The sequence below is a fragment of the Siphateles boraxobius genome, unplaced genomic scaffold (assembly GCF_051911475.1).
Source record: "Siphateles boraxobius isolate OS27281-9 unplaced genomic scaffold, OSU_SipBor_1 73, whole genome shotgun sequence".
Classification (NCBI taxonomy): Eukaryota; Metazoa; Chordata; class Actinopteri; order Cypriniformes; family Leuciscidae; genus Siphateles; species Siphateles boraxobius.
Window position 1 is genome coordinate 2,035,336 of NW_027509201.1, and position 16,707 is coordinate 2,052,042.

Genomic DNA, 16,707 nt, shown 5'->3' on the forward strand with positions numbered 1-16,707 from the left:
AGTTCCCATTTGGTTGAAATGTTATTGTTTTTATTTGTATTTTTTTGTATGAAGGTCTCTTTCAACAGCTTTCAACTTCCATAATATGATGTAGGCTATTTACGATAAACTTAACAAGCTACACAAATTAAAACAATTACCTAAAAACTATAACATGATAATCTGTTCTCGAAGCATTTGATACATAGAAAATAACCACATTATGCAGGATATTAAATCTAGTATTCCTGGATACAGCATTCTGAACATGGTGACTTCAGACATTGATGGATTGTTTTTTGTATACGGCCAGTGATGAAGGATGAGCACAGATCTGAAACCTGCTGATGATCATTGATCGCTCATGATGCTGGCACAGACGCGCATGGCATTATCTGCTTCAGGATGACTAATCAAACTCATGGTATCTATGCAAAACACACTACTAAAACTGTCCTGTACTTTTGGAACAAGGGACTGTTTTCTTGTAATGTAATACAGGGCCGTAACCAGAATCAGAAAGATTTTCACTGGCTCATGCACAAATTTGGTTTGGTAACAGATGCTTCGAGTCTGCATAGAAACATAGGCATTACAGAAGAATAACATTATTTACAGAAAAAAATACAAAAAGTATTTGCTTTCCTCTAGGTCAGTCTGTTTTCCTGTAGTTCAAACAGTAGAGCGTTGGCGCTTGCAACGCCAAAGTCATGGGTTCGATTCCCAGGGAAAGCAAGAACTGATAAGAATGTAAAGTGTGTATTGAAATGCAATCTAAGTCGCTTTGGATAAAAGTGTCTGCCAAATGCATAAATATAAATATATGCAATGAGGTATGAGTCTGTATATACAGGACGTTTAAATGTAAAAATTGTGAAGATCAAACTTCCCTTTTAATATAGTGATTGATCAAAAAGAGTTTATAACAGAATAACAGAGGCGGCAGACACCCTTGATGTAGCCTAATGTTTTTTTTTATTGTGTTCCCATAGTCTTTATCAAAGATACTATGGCTTTTATGGTTACAGTGAGCGCCCTCTAGAGCTTCACAAGATTATGCGCAACATTGAGTTGTGAGCCAAAAAGAAAGAAAAATCAGTTGAGATCTCTATATTATCTCAATTGTTTCTCCTAGACGCCAATGAGATTAAATGGAGACTGATGCTTTAAAGCACAAGAAACAGTGACTCACTGAACAAATCATGTGTGAATATTCAATACTTCTCATCCGTAAATAATGTGTTGTTTATAATTGTACGGCGAACAGTAATCGAATATGTATGGCTCATTAGGCGGATGCTTTTCCGAAGTGAATTATACAATGCCGTTTCCACTGTGACAGTCCCATTGGAGAAACCTGTAACGGTTAAAACTCCAGCAACTTCCCTTCTGGGTTCGATTATCAGCCCAGATCTTTAACCATTATGAGTTAGTCCACTGTGACCTTTGACCCCTGAGATGTGTGAAGAGCACAGCCTGAGTACATAAAGAATGAGAAGAAGAAGGCCAGGCTCTTATTCCTAATGAAGACATTGGAAAATAATTAAAGACAGTTCAAAGGTTATTTTTAATCAAACAAAGTGTGTAATAAAGTTATATGTTCAGTCTGTTTGTGCGGTAGTGGTTTTACATGACAAAAACACAATAAAAAGAAAAAACACAAGCAACGGATCATTCATCCAAAATAAAATAAAAATACACTGTTATTTTGCTAAGAGGTTTATATGCACATCATTTAATTTACTTAGCTATTTCTACAGTATGAAAGGTTCTTTTGTTGAAGTTTGGCTATTTCATCATTATGTATGTAATTAAGTTTTATAAACCCTATAGACATCATTTAATGCTAAATAGGTGTAAAAATGATGTGTCTTCAATAACATAAAACAGAAAAATCTGTCTTTTTAATTATAAATTCATCTTTTTTTATTCACATTTTATTGTATTTTGATCATAAGACCTCTTCAGTAATCTAAATGTTAAAATTATTATCAATACTAATAATATATAATTACATATTTTAATTAAGTATATAAGTATAGTTTTATTATTTGTATTTAATGACTATTCTATTTATTACCACAATATTGCATATTCTTTGAAAAACCCAGCAGTACCACATAAATACCCTGGTATATGAACTTTAGTAGCATGTTATATCAATGTTATCTATTTTTAAGTGTCACACTGTCTGAGTTGATGTTCTTCTTAGTAACATTAAAGTATGCAAGTTCAATAACTCATAATCGTCCTTTCTGAGCCTTTCGTGGACCCGTAGCTGTTCACTTTTCCTCCACGTCAGCTGCATCTGCGCACTGCTCTCATCCACAGATACATCAAGTTTTTTACACTGGGAATCGGACAGTAAAATCTTTCCCGACGTGACAATTATCGCATGGAGTGATGTTTAAGAAACTGAAGCAGAAGGTGATAGAGGAGCAGTCGCCTCAGCAGAGAAGCGCGCACGCGCAGGTCAGAGCACTTTACTCATGTAGCATGAATGCTAACAAAAACAAAACACAACATCAAGTATACTACAAATATGCATTATAATACACTTACTACCGTATTATATGTTTCAATTACAATATAAGCGCTTTAAATAACTATTAAACTAGCGCATTGTTTATACACTGACAAAACAGTACCAAATCAGATGGTTTTAATATGGTACTAAATGATTATGATTGACAATGATTGAATGATGGATCTTTGTATTAACATGGTATTTCAATTAATGCTATGATATTATCATGGTGATGATGCTATGATGATGATGATGATACTCAGAGGATACTATGGTAGTTAGAAATATACATGGTACTGAAATTAATGTACTATGGTATTTTCATGGTACTCCAAGGTACTTCTAATAATACCATGGTACTACCGTGGTACATGTCTAAATAGCATGGTAATACCCTTGTACTTTTTGGTATGTTGTTTTAAATGGGTGTCATAATGTTATCTGTACAATGGCAGTATTTTTTGTGTATTGACCATGGTATAAAAGATAAGTTATATAGTTAATATAATGACATTTAAGAGATTTTAGAGCCTCAGAAAGTCACATCATCAGATCAGTCGTTTATGGATTTTGGGTGTTGATTTTCAACTAGGCTACCTAATGAACCACAGACCAATCTGACCTGTTAACCAGACATTGGAGCACGTTTCCCTAAACACACGCGCTACTGAAAGGTTAAACTAATACTTCAGTTGAAATTCAAGTCTATCTGGTTTAATTATTAAGCAATGTTATAAATAAAAATGATATAATAATAATAAAAAGACATGCCAGTGTCATATTTTACCCCAAATCTATTATTATCTATTAATTTATACATCTATTCGTCTAATTATTTAATTATTTTTCAAACATATTTTACAGAGTTTATTTGTATTTGCAGGATTTCTCTAACAATTAAGCACATTTAAACCTATACATAACACATAATTTGAAAATTGTAATTCTTATTAATCTGTTGTTGTAAAAGTATATATATATATATATATATATACATGTATAAGTATATAGTTTACATTGAAGTGTACAATCATGGTAGTATTTGTTACACTTGAACAGAAAATGCAGGAGGAGGATTTTCATTACATATTATAGTAATGATTTTTCTTTAGTACAATAATGCAAATTTAAGAGGGAAATATGCTTTATTGCATAAATAATATCACAATGCAAAATATTTCAATGTCCCTTTAATTAATTTTTTTTGGACATTTTCTTCATGCAGAATTTAATTTCTTATTTTTACTATTTAAATATGCCATTTCTTTAGTGTTTAGCCTCTTGAGTCCATGCTGAAATCATTGCAGTAAAACATAAGGTCAAAGTTGGCATGAAACAGAAGTTGCGATAGTCTTTTCTTACAGCTTGTGGAACAAGAAGAAATATAGGGCTTGATTTTGTCCTTAGGTAATTAATTCGATGGTTGTGGTTTGCTATTGGTCGATCATGTGAGTGACCGGTTGCCCCGCCCTCACGCCAGTAAACGCATCATCAGAGAGGAGAAGAGATGCTGCAAGAGAGAGGGGAAGTTCACTTGATTCAAGATTACAAGGGCATGCAAATTTAACAAAAATAATGATGTGCAGTTGTGCACAAATAAATAATTTATAACAAAATACTGAAAAATTGCCAATTTTTGATTTCATGGTGACTTTAAAGACAGTCTCCAGCTGTAGTTTCCTCTGCACTGCTAGTGATTAATGTGTCTTGATGTATAACGCACATGTCTGTGTCCAGCAGGTGAGTTCAGGAGAGAGGCGTACACAACCCTCTGTCCCGTACCAAGATGCCCCGGCCTCCCCCAACGACAGAGAGGTAAGCGCACAAACGCTAACAGGCCTTCTTCTCATTGGTTGTGAGTGCATGTAAAAGAGCAGCAACTGCTTCCATGTGCCAGATATGCCCTTTAACTCTTCTGCACAGAATATCTGAACTGTTCTCAATAAGAATTACACAATATTATCATAACACATGCTTTTCACAAGATTGCAGACACAACACATTTAATGAACGCCTTCAGGTCAGATCTGTGAATTGCTTCCCTTGAGTTTTGGTGTTTGTCGGGATATGCAACGTGTCCCATGCTAAAATTAAAGTATTTACTTTACAGTAAGTTTATACTACAGTGTATTTATAATTGTATCAGTTTAAACCTAGGAAATGTCAAAAGTTAGCTTGAAAAGTGTGCTTGCGCTATTTTTCTTTAAAGATAAATTATACTTGTTTTGAAAATGTAATATAAAGTATCACTAAATGTCAAATATAAAGTGTTTAAATACTGGTTTAAGGTAATAAATTCTGTTTTAATTAGATTTAATAATCTGTGATTTAAAAATGCTGGTTAAACGGTCTCCTCTTGTTACAGAGAACGTTGTGCAGAGATATAAAATCAGTTTGATTATCTCCAGCTGGTAGGTTAACACATGGCATGCTATTATTGTTCTAATGCGGGCTAATAATAGTCTAGATGATTCAGTTTTGTCATTTCTGGACGGTGACATTAGACCCCCTTTGAAGCATGAATCTTTAAACATGGTAAATAATAAATTATGAATACATCTCAGTGGAATTTCAGAGACTCTGCTTGGTTTAACTTGGGGAGTTTCATCAAAGTAGCACGAGTCAAGTTACTATTTTTTGCTTTATTGATGTTATTGTCCTCGTTTATGAATCACAGCTCAAATAGAATGAAGTTTAGAATGAAGTGTATCACCATTGCGGATGATGAACCGTTTAACCGAGGGTTTGATTGAACTTTTCTCTCTCACATTTTCTGTTTGTATTTCTTTTTAAAATTTCCATCAGATCTCAGAATGAATTCCTCATCATCTCAGCATTTTCAGGGCTCAACAATAAGGATTTTTAAATTTTCTGTCAACATTTTCACTGGCTTTGCCACAATTAATATATGCAAAAACCTGAAATTGATGTCTGTCAGAATTTTATTTTCTAAATATTTAAATGTAAATACTTTTATTTAATAGTAATAATAATATATATAACATATATAAAGCATTTTATACAAATATATTTATTTATAAAGATATTATTCTAAAGATTTATATGTATAAATACTACTAGTATTTACAAACATATAATAGATATGCTAGTATTTATAAAGATTTATATTTATTTATAATATAGATTTTATTTTATTATAGATTTTATTTTTATTAGATTAGCCTACACTATTATATATTATGATTTTATCCCCCGGTTTCACAGACAATGCTTAAAGCTAGTCCCAGACTAAATTGCGCATTTGAGCTGTTTTAACTAAAAGCAACATATCTTAAAATATATCAGTGTTTTGTCTCAGGATGCACACAAGTAATGGTTTTCTCTAGACACATTTATAAAAGCTACTTACAGTAAATGCTCTAATTAAACTAAGACCTAATCCTGGCTTAATCTAAGCTCTGTCTGTGAAACAGGGCCTATATGTTTTAACAAAAAATAAGTTTAGAGTTTTGAGTCCAAGACTATCACTAAAGTGAAAAGGGGACATATTTATTTTGACACAAGGAATAGAAACACAAAAACTCATGTACATCATCAAAAACAGTAAGATAAATTGACAACACAGCTTTGTCAACTCTCTGACCCATCCTTGTTTTTGAGCCCTAATTTCTTCTGTGCCAAGACGGCTAGAATTACCTTTTTTGATATCTCTACTAATGGCATATCATGCTTTGATGCCAATCCTGAAATTCAAAGACACAAAATCAGCCTTGGTAGTGACATCAAATAGTGTAAGTCTGCAGCCTCAGTGTGGATCCGCTGTCTCAATTCTCTTTCTGTTTCCACAGATGTCATTATCTCATGCTCTGGCTCTTTTTCCTGTCGTTTCACTCATTGTGTTGTTTTCTCATTGCTCTTCACTCCTTGGTCCCGTCATTAATGCATTGACTCGTATGGGGGGGTCGTTCAGCTGCTGGCTGGGATGATAGCAGAACCTGCTTTTCTCTCTGAGTATACTATCTTTGCTCTGGACCACTCAAAACGACCCAAAGCGGCCCAGGTGCCCAGTGCGGTGAGTCTGTCCTCACACATCGCCTCCTCTTCCTCACCCCTGGAGAAATACCCGTCCCTCTGTGATGCCTTTGGAGGTTATGGGCTAGAGGAGGCCGAGTAACACCCGCTTGCAGCTTTTCTCATTGAGCGTTTCACTAGCCGCTCTGCATAACTCAAAGGCATCTCGCTCCTAACCCCTGCATCTAATATCTTGCGTTCCTCGTTAGGCCTGAGTGATTTGTGGGATGGCAGTTGCTTTTCTCCGTTTCTGTACCTGGGAATGGTTCCTCCTAGGGGTGGGCGATATGAACGAATTTTTTATTTCACAATATGAGAAATATTATTTCACTATAACGATATACATCACAATATAGTTATTTCGTGTTATTTTATCTCATTTGTAATTAAAAATGAGAATAAAAGAAGCAAGTTACAAACAATAAGATAAATATGTTTGAATATGTAGGTATATATGAACTAATTTTTCAGGTACAATAGGTTTATTTAAAATTTAGTTTTAGAATTAGTACAGAAATGTAATAATTGTCTTCACTGTATGAATTAAATATAATTGTATTCTTATTAAAACAAGTTTAAGAATTAAAAAAGTTATTCAGTCAAGAGCAGTAAGTTATTTTTTAGGTAGGTATTTTAGGCTGCTGTCACTCGAAAGACCAAAAAAACGCACGGATCTATTACACTGTTACACATCCGGTTTACACTCAACTGCTTACTTTCACTTGAGACGCAACCGGCTGTGTTTACATGAAAACTGCACACGATTGACATAGTTGAGTGTGTATTAGGCCGTTCAAAAGAAAGAGATCTGAATCTGTGTCTTTATGTGCACACTCTTATGCTGTGTGTCAGTCAGTGCTCTGCATTGAGATCTTTCTCACTGCTCATTGTGTTTAATAACACTTTTAACATCGAGCAAATCCCAAATTCGCGCTCGCCTTCTGAGAGAGGCAGCTTTTTGTGTGCGCACTTTCAGCACGAGCACTGAACCGAGTTACTTTTCAGGATATATTGTACTCATAACTTTTTTTAACATCAAGATCTCCTTAGATTCTCTTATATTCATTTCATCACTCTGAAGGGTAAATAGTGTAAAATATTTACATAACGCGATATACAAGATATAGCAAAATCTCTAATTTTAGACATTTTATACCGTGGTAACGATATATATCGCCATACCGCCCATCCCTAGTTCCTCTAATTTGGCATCTCCAGGAATGAATGTTATTCCCATAGTGATATAAATTGTCATGGATTCCCTTTCCCTTTCCCTGAGTAGTATCCTGATAGATTCCCCTCGGTTAGACAGTGTTGAATGTTCCCTTGCTGTTCCCTGAGAGTTCTTGTGATTTCCTTACAAAAACATTCAGATTCTTTGTTTAACGTTTTTGTGCTTCTGAACTTGGATTACAGAAGGTTCTTTCGCATGACTTGCGCCAACATTTCCCAGTGCACGCTATAGTTATTTTACTCTTATTTACTTTTGAAAAACGTTTTTTGATTTAGAAACTGACACAGGGGGGATCTACCGGTTATGTTAATTGGTTAAGTAATGTAATATAAAATATAATAATGAAGTATTATTATCATAATATAATATAATGATGATAATAATAACAATTCAAATAATAATAATAATAATGTGTTTTTATACTTCAGGCACAGTTTTACAGTAAGGCCACTTTGCCTGGTAACAGCTTGCTCTTTCCACTACAGTTATTGTGTCTGTGGAAACTCTGACAGGAGGATTTGCTCATTATCTCTAGATACAGATAATCCCTCCACATGCATCTGAGCACATTACACACACATCAGCACCGCCAATCAGATCGAACACACTGCTCATGTGATCTGGTGGATGTTTAGTCACAGCATGTTCATCAGGTAGAAATGGACAAACGGATTATGCAAGTCTGTGATATATTTGAGAATATTCTGATGTGTAAAGTGAACTTTGTTTTTCAGCATAATGGGAGTTGGAATGTATAGGAAATGTTTTAGGGTGTATTTTGTATTTGCACCAAATTAGTTCTATAAGTCTCGATTGGCCCTAATCTGATTAAGCAGAGACTCTCATTTAACTCTGGGGTGTTTGTTAGAAAGCTTTGCATTACTTTTTTCCTTCAGCATTGCAACAAACTGTTTTTTTTTTACATGATTAGAGAATAAATGCTATAATAAAGGTTAAAATGCACCTGCAAATCAATCCTAGGGACAAATATTGTGTTAATAAAAAGTCAATTTCTGACGCTGTTATTTGTAGTATTGTTGATTAATTTGGCCTTGAATTGATACGGTATTGTACAGCAATATTATAGACTGGTGCAATGATAACTGCATAAATAAATACACTGCTGGTGTTAGAGATTGTGCTTATAATGTGACATTATATAGTCAAAGTGTTTATTGTCCTTGTTTTAGGTTATCAAAGTGAAAAAATGTCTGATAATGCTGTGCTTTATTACTTTTGGCATGAAGTGTGTAGGGATTGCCTTCTGCACAGCAAACAGAAGTGAGCTTCAGTTGTTGTTTTAAATGTAAATACGGCTAGCTTTGCTATTTCCAGCATATTGCATTTTAAGAGGAAATTTAAACCCATCTTTCTGAGGTCACAGAGATGCCGACTTTGGTCAATTTTTCATATTATTTACGCATTATTTTTAAATGTATTTATTTTTTTCTTCCATTTCAAGTTTTATGCAATCTTACATATTTTATGTCAGACTGAGACTATATGATATGAATTTTAGCTAAAACTTGGACAACACTGATTGGTTTAACAGCACAAGTTCTCGTTTACACGCAAAAAATAAACTTGTTATGCCTGAAAAAGAAATAGTCATACAGTGTGCATGGCACGCAGCTTTATATTTTGTAACCTGTTCATATTCAAAAAAACGTTCAATTCCGAAGGTACAATAGGGTGATATTTGTATGCATTCTCATGCCCATGAACACAAACAGAGTAACATTACCCATGACTTGTTTGATCTACCTCAGGGAGAACGCTGTGGCCGTCTAACTCCTGCTGAACTCAATGCACACGCTCACAGTAACCAGCTCCTCGAGTGGGTTTGGACTGTTTGCAGTGGACAAAGCTGCTAGTGTAGTCCTGCTGTGTTTAACTCCTTGTTTGTTTAACGCAGTAGTTATGCTGTCTGTGTTTGTATTTAACCCCTGTGTTAATCTCCGAGTTGCATGAGGTTAAGGTGGGTGTAACCTGAAGCCCCTGCATTTCTCGTAGCAAACACTAATATTGCTCCCAGAGTTATCAGGGTGCAGCTCGATGGCTGGAGGAATACTAACCGGGCCTAAAGCTGAGCGGCGAGACACTCTTTCACTCATGTTTGTTGGTTCTGTTCTGGTGCAGAGCATTAGTAAAGCAGCCGGCAGCTCTCCGAGAGGCAGTGTGAACGGGGATGGAGTCGCTTCTCCTCAGGCAAGTGACAGTCAATGAATGAATTAGGCATTTATATAGCGCTTTCATATGTAGGCGCCTTTCACCCAAGGTGCTGTACAGTCATATCAGGGGATCTCTCCTCAACTAACACCAGTAAAGTTCATGTGTTTTAATGTGTAATTCACAAAGTGTTTGATGCTGTTTGTTTTTTTAAATAAGTTTGACAGCATTTTTAATGAAAGAAATTAATACTTTGATTCACTAAAGGTACATTAAATTGATCAAAAGTGATAGTGAAGACATTTATAATATTAATTACATTTTTTTTTTTTAAAAAGTAAATGCTGTTTTTCTGAACTTACTATTCATCAGAGAATCCTAAAAAAAATTTATCATGGTTTTCACAAAAATAAATAGCAGCACAACTGTTTTCAACACTGTGATGATAATGATGATAATAATAAATGTTTCTTGAGCATCAAATCATCATATTAGAATGATTTCTGAAGGATCATGTGACACTGAAGACTGGAGTAATGATGCTGAAAATTCATCTTTGCATCACAGGAATAAATTACATTTTAAAATATATTCACATAGAAAACACTTATTTTAAATGGTAATAATATTTCACATACTGCACATGTAGTATTGTGTGAAAATCACTAAAGCTAAAGGTTTACAGTAAATTTGTCTTAAAACAAATATTTTTGTAAAGCATGACTTTTGCACAGTTCTGTATATGTCATGGACATTGCTCCCTTTTTCAGCACTTCACATTTTAAATGTCCCATTTTGGAGGAGTGTCATTGTTGTATACTTGTCATTGGATTTCAGTTGGGTATGACTGTTTTGTTGTCATTTTTTAGTAATAGGCCTGATTAAAGTTGGAATCTTTGATCTTAAAGAGATAGTTCACCCAAAAATGAAAATTCTGTCAGTATTGACTCACCCTCATGTTGTTCAACCCCGTAAGACCTTTGTTCATCTTTGGAACATGAATTAAGATATTTTTGATTAAATCTGAGCTGGATCACCCCTCCATAGGCTTCTAAGGGATTGAAACTTGTTCCCCGAAAAGTTATTAAAGATTTATTTATCAAGCGACGAGAATACTTTTTGTGCACAAAAAACCCCAAAAATAACGACTTTATTTCAACTATTCATTTCCTTCTCTGTGGGCCTCGAGTCAGTTCACTAGTGTAACAGCGCAGCGCTTTTGTGTTGTACGTCACACGCATCACACACATGACCAGCTTCGGCCAATAGTGAGCCTACGTGTGACGTACAACAACAGAAGCTTACGCTATTACACTAGTGAACTGACTCGAGGCCCAAAGAGAAGGAAATGAATAGTTGAAATAAAGTTGTTATTTTTGTTTGTTTTTGCACACAAAAAGTATTTCTCGTCGCTTGATAAACTTAAGATTGAGCCACTGTAGTCACTTGGACTATTTTAACGATGTCTTTAATAACTTTTCGGGGAACAAGTGTCAATCCCTTAGAAGCCTATGGAGGAGTGATCCAGCTCTCAGATTTAATCAAAAATATCTTAATTCGTGTTCCGAAGATGAACGAAGGTCTTACGGGGTTGAACAACATGAGGGAGAGTAATTACTGACAGAATGTTCATTTTTGGGTGAACTAACCCTTTAAATAGGGTCTACTTATTTCTCTGAAATGTTTGTATACTGAAGTGTTCCTTGTCCTCCAGAAAGAGGAGTCCCAGTCTCTGACCCAGAAGCTGCAGCAGAAGGTGTCCTCCATGGAGTCTTTGCTCCGGGGTTCGGGTCGCAGTGAAGGGCTCTTCCGCTCCAGCTCACGGGACAGTCTGGTTAGAAGCTCCTCCAGAGACTCCCTCACGCTCATGGGAGAGACTGACGCCCCGGCGTACGACCCTCCATCAGACATCGAGAGCGAGGCGGAGGATTCGCCCGGCAGCGTCGAGAGTCTGTCCAAAGAGCAGCTCTTGAACCGCCTGCACAGGGTGGAGAGAAGCCTCGGGAATTACAGGGGGAAATACTCCGAGGTGAGCGGACTCCGTGTTAACATTTCGGGTGATCCAATCACTCGTGGTCAGACTGTTTGCTGATTTATGATCAGATGCGATTTTCTAGGGGAGTGCCTCAGATTACATATATAACTTCTGCAAGTAGTCAGATGCTTCATTTCTAATAAATAAAGTTTAAAACTTTTGTTTTGGCACAATTTTTACTTGTTAGATAAGTAGGTGGTCACATCAGATACTGTTTCCAATACAATTGGAATTGTTTTTTTTTTTGACGTATGTAGCTCTGAACACTATTTTTGTCATTTCATGTCAAATTTGCATTTTATTTGTTTAAAAGTAACTAACTATTTCTGATCAATATTAATTACACGATCTTACTGGGTGCCGTCACGTTCACGTTACATACACGTATCTCAAAGTCATTGCACATGCTTTTATGTTCATGATATTATTGCTTTATTAAATGTTGAATTATTATTATATTGTTAATTATACAAGCTTGCTCCAAAGCGAGCAGTGCATTAATGTCTGTCAGTGTGTTTCTGTGGAGTCAGATTTTGTCTAGTCCGTCTGTGAGTGTGATTGTATAACAGGTTTGCTCCAGGCGTTTTTTTAATATGATTTTTAATGATGCATGTTAGAGACTGACACATCAAATGCAACTGTATTGTTGTTACAACCCGATTTCAGGCTGTTACTACATGCTATTAGTATTGTTGAGCATCTAATGCAAAATATTTCTTTCTAAATTACTTGTCATATAGCAGATTGCGTTCATTCAAAGTGGGATTTTTCCAGGGATAATTCCCCTAAATCATGCTTACTTGAGATGGAAACTGCAATCTTTGTTATCCATCAGGGCCTTTTCCAGAAGAAGTATTATTGCTCAATCTCATTAGGTATTTGAACAAACCCACACGTTGAATATAAAAGGTTTCGTGTTTCAAGAAAAGCTCTCTGGCTCATTTGTAATCCCTGCATTTCCTCTACTGTAGGATGTGTCCTGAGATAATAGCGAAGTAATAGATCAATAAACTTTGCGGCATGAACATGCGTTGCATATGGTTAAACTCTAATTAAGAGATTATTTGAACAAGTCTGTTTTGTTCAAGAAGAGCTCAGCCCTCTAGTACAGAATATGCATACAAACACATCAGGGTCTCAGTCCAACTGAGATAATGCTGACAGTGAGAGGGTTATTCACTCTTTACACTGGTATTTATTTACACTGATCCACTCACTCAACACCTTAGGAAGTAGTCAGGCACGCTTGATGCCATACTGTCTTTGCAGTGTCATTTTTAATTTGCCAAAAATAAAAGGTCTTTAATAAGCTTTAAAAATAAGACAACCATCTGACTGCAAAAACAAATACAGCATAAGAATGATTTCTGTAGGATCATGTGACTCTGAAGATTGGAGTAATGATACTGAAAATTCAGCTTTGCATCACAGACATAAATTATATTTTAAAGTATATTTAAATAGATTTTTTTTTTTAAATTGGAATAATATTTATAAATATTACTGTTTTTTTCCCCTCTATTATTGATCAAATAAATGCAGGCTTGATGAGCAAAATAGACTTTTAAATTTTAGTTTTTTAGATTTTAAACAGTAATGTTTCCAAACTTTTTACCGCCACTATATATATATATATATATATATATATATACACATGACCTACAGCTTGTCGACAATGCACCAATGCATTGACTACTGGCAGAACTAATAAACTCGGCAAAAGTGTAAATTTGATCGCTCAACATCTCTGAGATTTCTGATCCCAGTTCTGATCAGATCATGTGATTCTACACAGAACTCCTGATTTGGGAATGGGACAGTTTGTTCATTATTGCTTGACTGATATATTCTTTCTCTTTTTCTTCTCTCAGTTGGTAACAGCCTACAGAACCGTACAGCGAGATAAAGAGAAAACTCAGGTAATTTCATATTCAGCCAATGCTGCAGAATTAATGACTGTAGTTTCCTCGCAGCTCGAGGGAGTTTTTCCTAATGTTTTTCCTTTAATGAGCTGTATTTGTGCTGTGAGGTTTGGCACCGATATAAGTCTGTCATTCATCTCTGTCTGTGTGTCTCTCAGGCCATCCTCAGCCAGAGTCAAGATAAAGCCCTGAGAAGAATAGGAGAGCTCAGGGAGGTTCGTCTTTTGCTGTTCACTGCCTCTGACACACACATTAATTCTTCATCACAGGCTCTAGCGTCAATGTTTTTCCACCTCTGATATCTCTGTTACTCCTCGCTTCACACTGTGTACTTAAAGACAGCATTCGCAATGCAGCTAACGTCTGTAATGTGGCATGTTTCAGAGACATTTCATGATTTTGTCTCTTTGGTTTTGATTGGATCGAGATTAGGCAGCATACATCAAATATTTAATATACACCACTGTTCAAAAAATTGGGCTCAGTAAGATGTTTTAGTCTTTTTTTTATTTTATTTTTTTAAGAAATGAATACTTTATTCAGCATGGACATTACATTTGATCAAAAGTGACAGTAAAGATATTTATAATGTTAGAATTGAATTTCAAATAAAGGCTGTTCTTTTGAATTTTCAGTCATCAAAGAATCCTGGAAAAAAATGTGTCACAGTTTCCACAAAAATATTAAGCCACTTTAAAACACTTTTCAACATTGATGATAATAAGAAATGTTCCTCAAGCATCAAATCATCATATTGATGTCTCCTCACAGGAGCTCCAGATGGACCAGCAGACGAAGAAACACCTGCAGGAGGAGTTTGATGCTGCTCTCGAGGAGAAGGACCAGATGATCACTGTGCTTCAGACTCAAGTACGCCTTTATTTTATATTGCTCGAGTCATTTCCCGTGTAAACAGAGGTGAAACTGAAGCTGTTTGTCTTCAGGTGTCTCTCTTGAAGAAACGACTACAGGCGCCTGGAGGTATGCTATCGTCAGAGCTTGAGTCCATGGATGCGGTTGACGCGACCTCTGACCCTCAGAGCCCCTCGAAAGACGACAGCTTGACCAACACAGGTGTGTGCAGACTCTCTAGTGCACATTTAACATGTTTCTATACAAAAGTTGTCTTTAACCTGTTTGTTTGTCTCTTGTGTGTGTGTCCAGGAGAGGGCGGCGGAGAGCCGGGCGGCACGGTGGATCTTGAGTTGCTTCAGAAGCGAATCAAAAGGCAGGAGAGTCTCCTGCAGAGATGCAAAGAGATGATTCGCTCCAGTAAAGAGCGGAGCGCTCAGCTGGGCAGCGAGAACGAGGTTTTACAGCAGCAGCTGCAGGAGAGGCTGCAAGAGCTTGAGAAAATGAAGGTATAGAAAAACAAAATGACACACAAACTGAAGAACATCTAGTTTTTGCACATCAGTGTTTTGCTTAGCTGAGTTTGGTCAGGGATTTATTAGTTGGTGTATATCTTTATTTTTTTTATATATATATATTTTTTTTTATTCATACATGGTTTATTTTATTTTTGATTTTATTTTATTCATATGTGGTTAATTTTATTTTATTAAGTCATGGTTTATTTTATTTATTCTTTATTTTATTTAAACGTGACTTATTTTATTATTTTCATTTTATTTTGTTCATACTTGGTTTATTTTATTTTTTGTTTTATTTAATGCATACATGGTTTAGTTTATTTTATTTTTGTATTTTATTTTATTTTAAGTGGTTTATTTTATTTTTTGATTTTTTGATTTTATTCATAAGTGGTTTATTTTATTAATACTTGGTTTATTTGATTTTATATTTTATTCATACGTGGTTTTATTTTAATTTTTTTATTCATACATGATTTTTATTTTAATTTTTGTCATACATCGTTCATTTATTTTATTCATACACGTTTATTTTATTCATTTTTGTTTTGATTTTATTCATACATTAGTTCATTTATATATATATATATATGATTTGATTTTTTTATTTACCATCAAATCTTGGTCCAGTCTTTGGTAGCATGTGTGTGTACTTATAGTACTTAAATATATTTTGGGGACATATTTGTACCCAGAAGTGACTAAAACCTGACAAAATCTCCAAAAACCTCTCGTCCTCATTTGTAAATCTACTATAAAAATAAAGTATATAAAGGTTTTTTAAAAATGCAGAAAGTTTTGTGTGATGGGTAGGTTAGGGTAGGGTTAGTGTATACAGTTTGGACAGTATAAAAACCATTACGTCTATGGAATGTCCCCATTTAGATAGCTAAGAAACCGTGTGTGTGTGTTGGAGAGGTACCGGACGGAGTGCCGAGAGTGTGTTTCCTGTGGATGTGATGTGTTTGTGCTGTGTGTGGGAACAGTGCTCAGTGGAGACAGTGAGAGCAGAGGTTAACAGCTCACCCCTCCCTGCCTCAAACAGCGCACGGACACACCGTCACACTCACTCACACTAAAACACACCAGCTGACGCTCAACTCCATGATTTACTCTTCTTTGCTTTACTTGACCATTAAATCATTTCAGATTTATGTGAAACACTGAAGTTCTGCATTAAATTAAAGTGGTAGGATAAAACTGTACATTTTCTGAAAACAATGTAAGTGGTGCTTGCCCATGTAAAACACAATGCTAGGGTGTTACTTGTTGGTCGCTTGGTGGTTAAGTCTCTACATTCAGGTCTAAACACTACACAAATAATTATTTTTGTTTTGTTTTCCAGTACAAATATCCAAACATTATTGAATTAAGATATATTTACTTAAGAAACAAAATAACAGTGCCCTCATATTTACTATGAATGGGAGAAAATG

General features: G+C 35.3%; 1 protein-coding gene across 1 annotated transcript in view; it reads left to right on the forward strand.

Moving 5' to 3' along the window:
- The first annotated feature begins 2,247 nt into the window (after positions 1-2,247).
- golga4 (golgin A4) overlaps positions 2,248-16,707 on the forward strand; it is a 37,248-nt gene continuing 22,788 nt past the window's right edge. The window contains exons 1-10 of the mRNA XM_077217423.1: positions 2,248-2,451; positions 4,247-4,321; positions 6,438-6,539; positions 9,912-9,980; positions 11,656-11,970; positions 13,848-13,895; positions 14,057-14,113; positions 14,670-14,768; positions 14,843-14,972; positions 15,066-15,259. Coding sequence (XP_077073538.1) covers positions 2,383-2,451; positions 4,247-4,321; positions 6,438-6,539; positions 9,912-9,980; positions 11,656-11,970; positions 13,848-13,895; positions 14,057-14,113; positions 14,670-14,768; positions 14,843-14,972; positions 15,066-15,259 — 1,158 coding nt within the window. The 5' untranslated portion in view covers positions 2,248-2,382. The remainder of the gene's footprint in view (positions 2,452-4,246; positions 4,322-6,437; positions 6,540-9,911; positions 9,981-11,655; positions 11,971-13,847; positions 13,896-14,056; positions 14,114-14,669; positions 14,769-14,842; positions 14,973-15,065; positions 15,260-16,707) is intronic.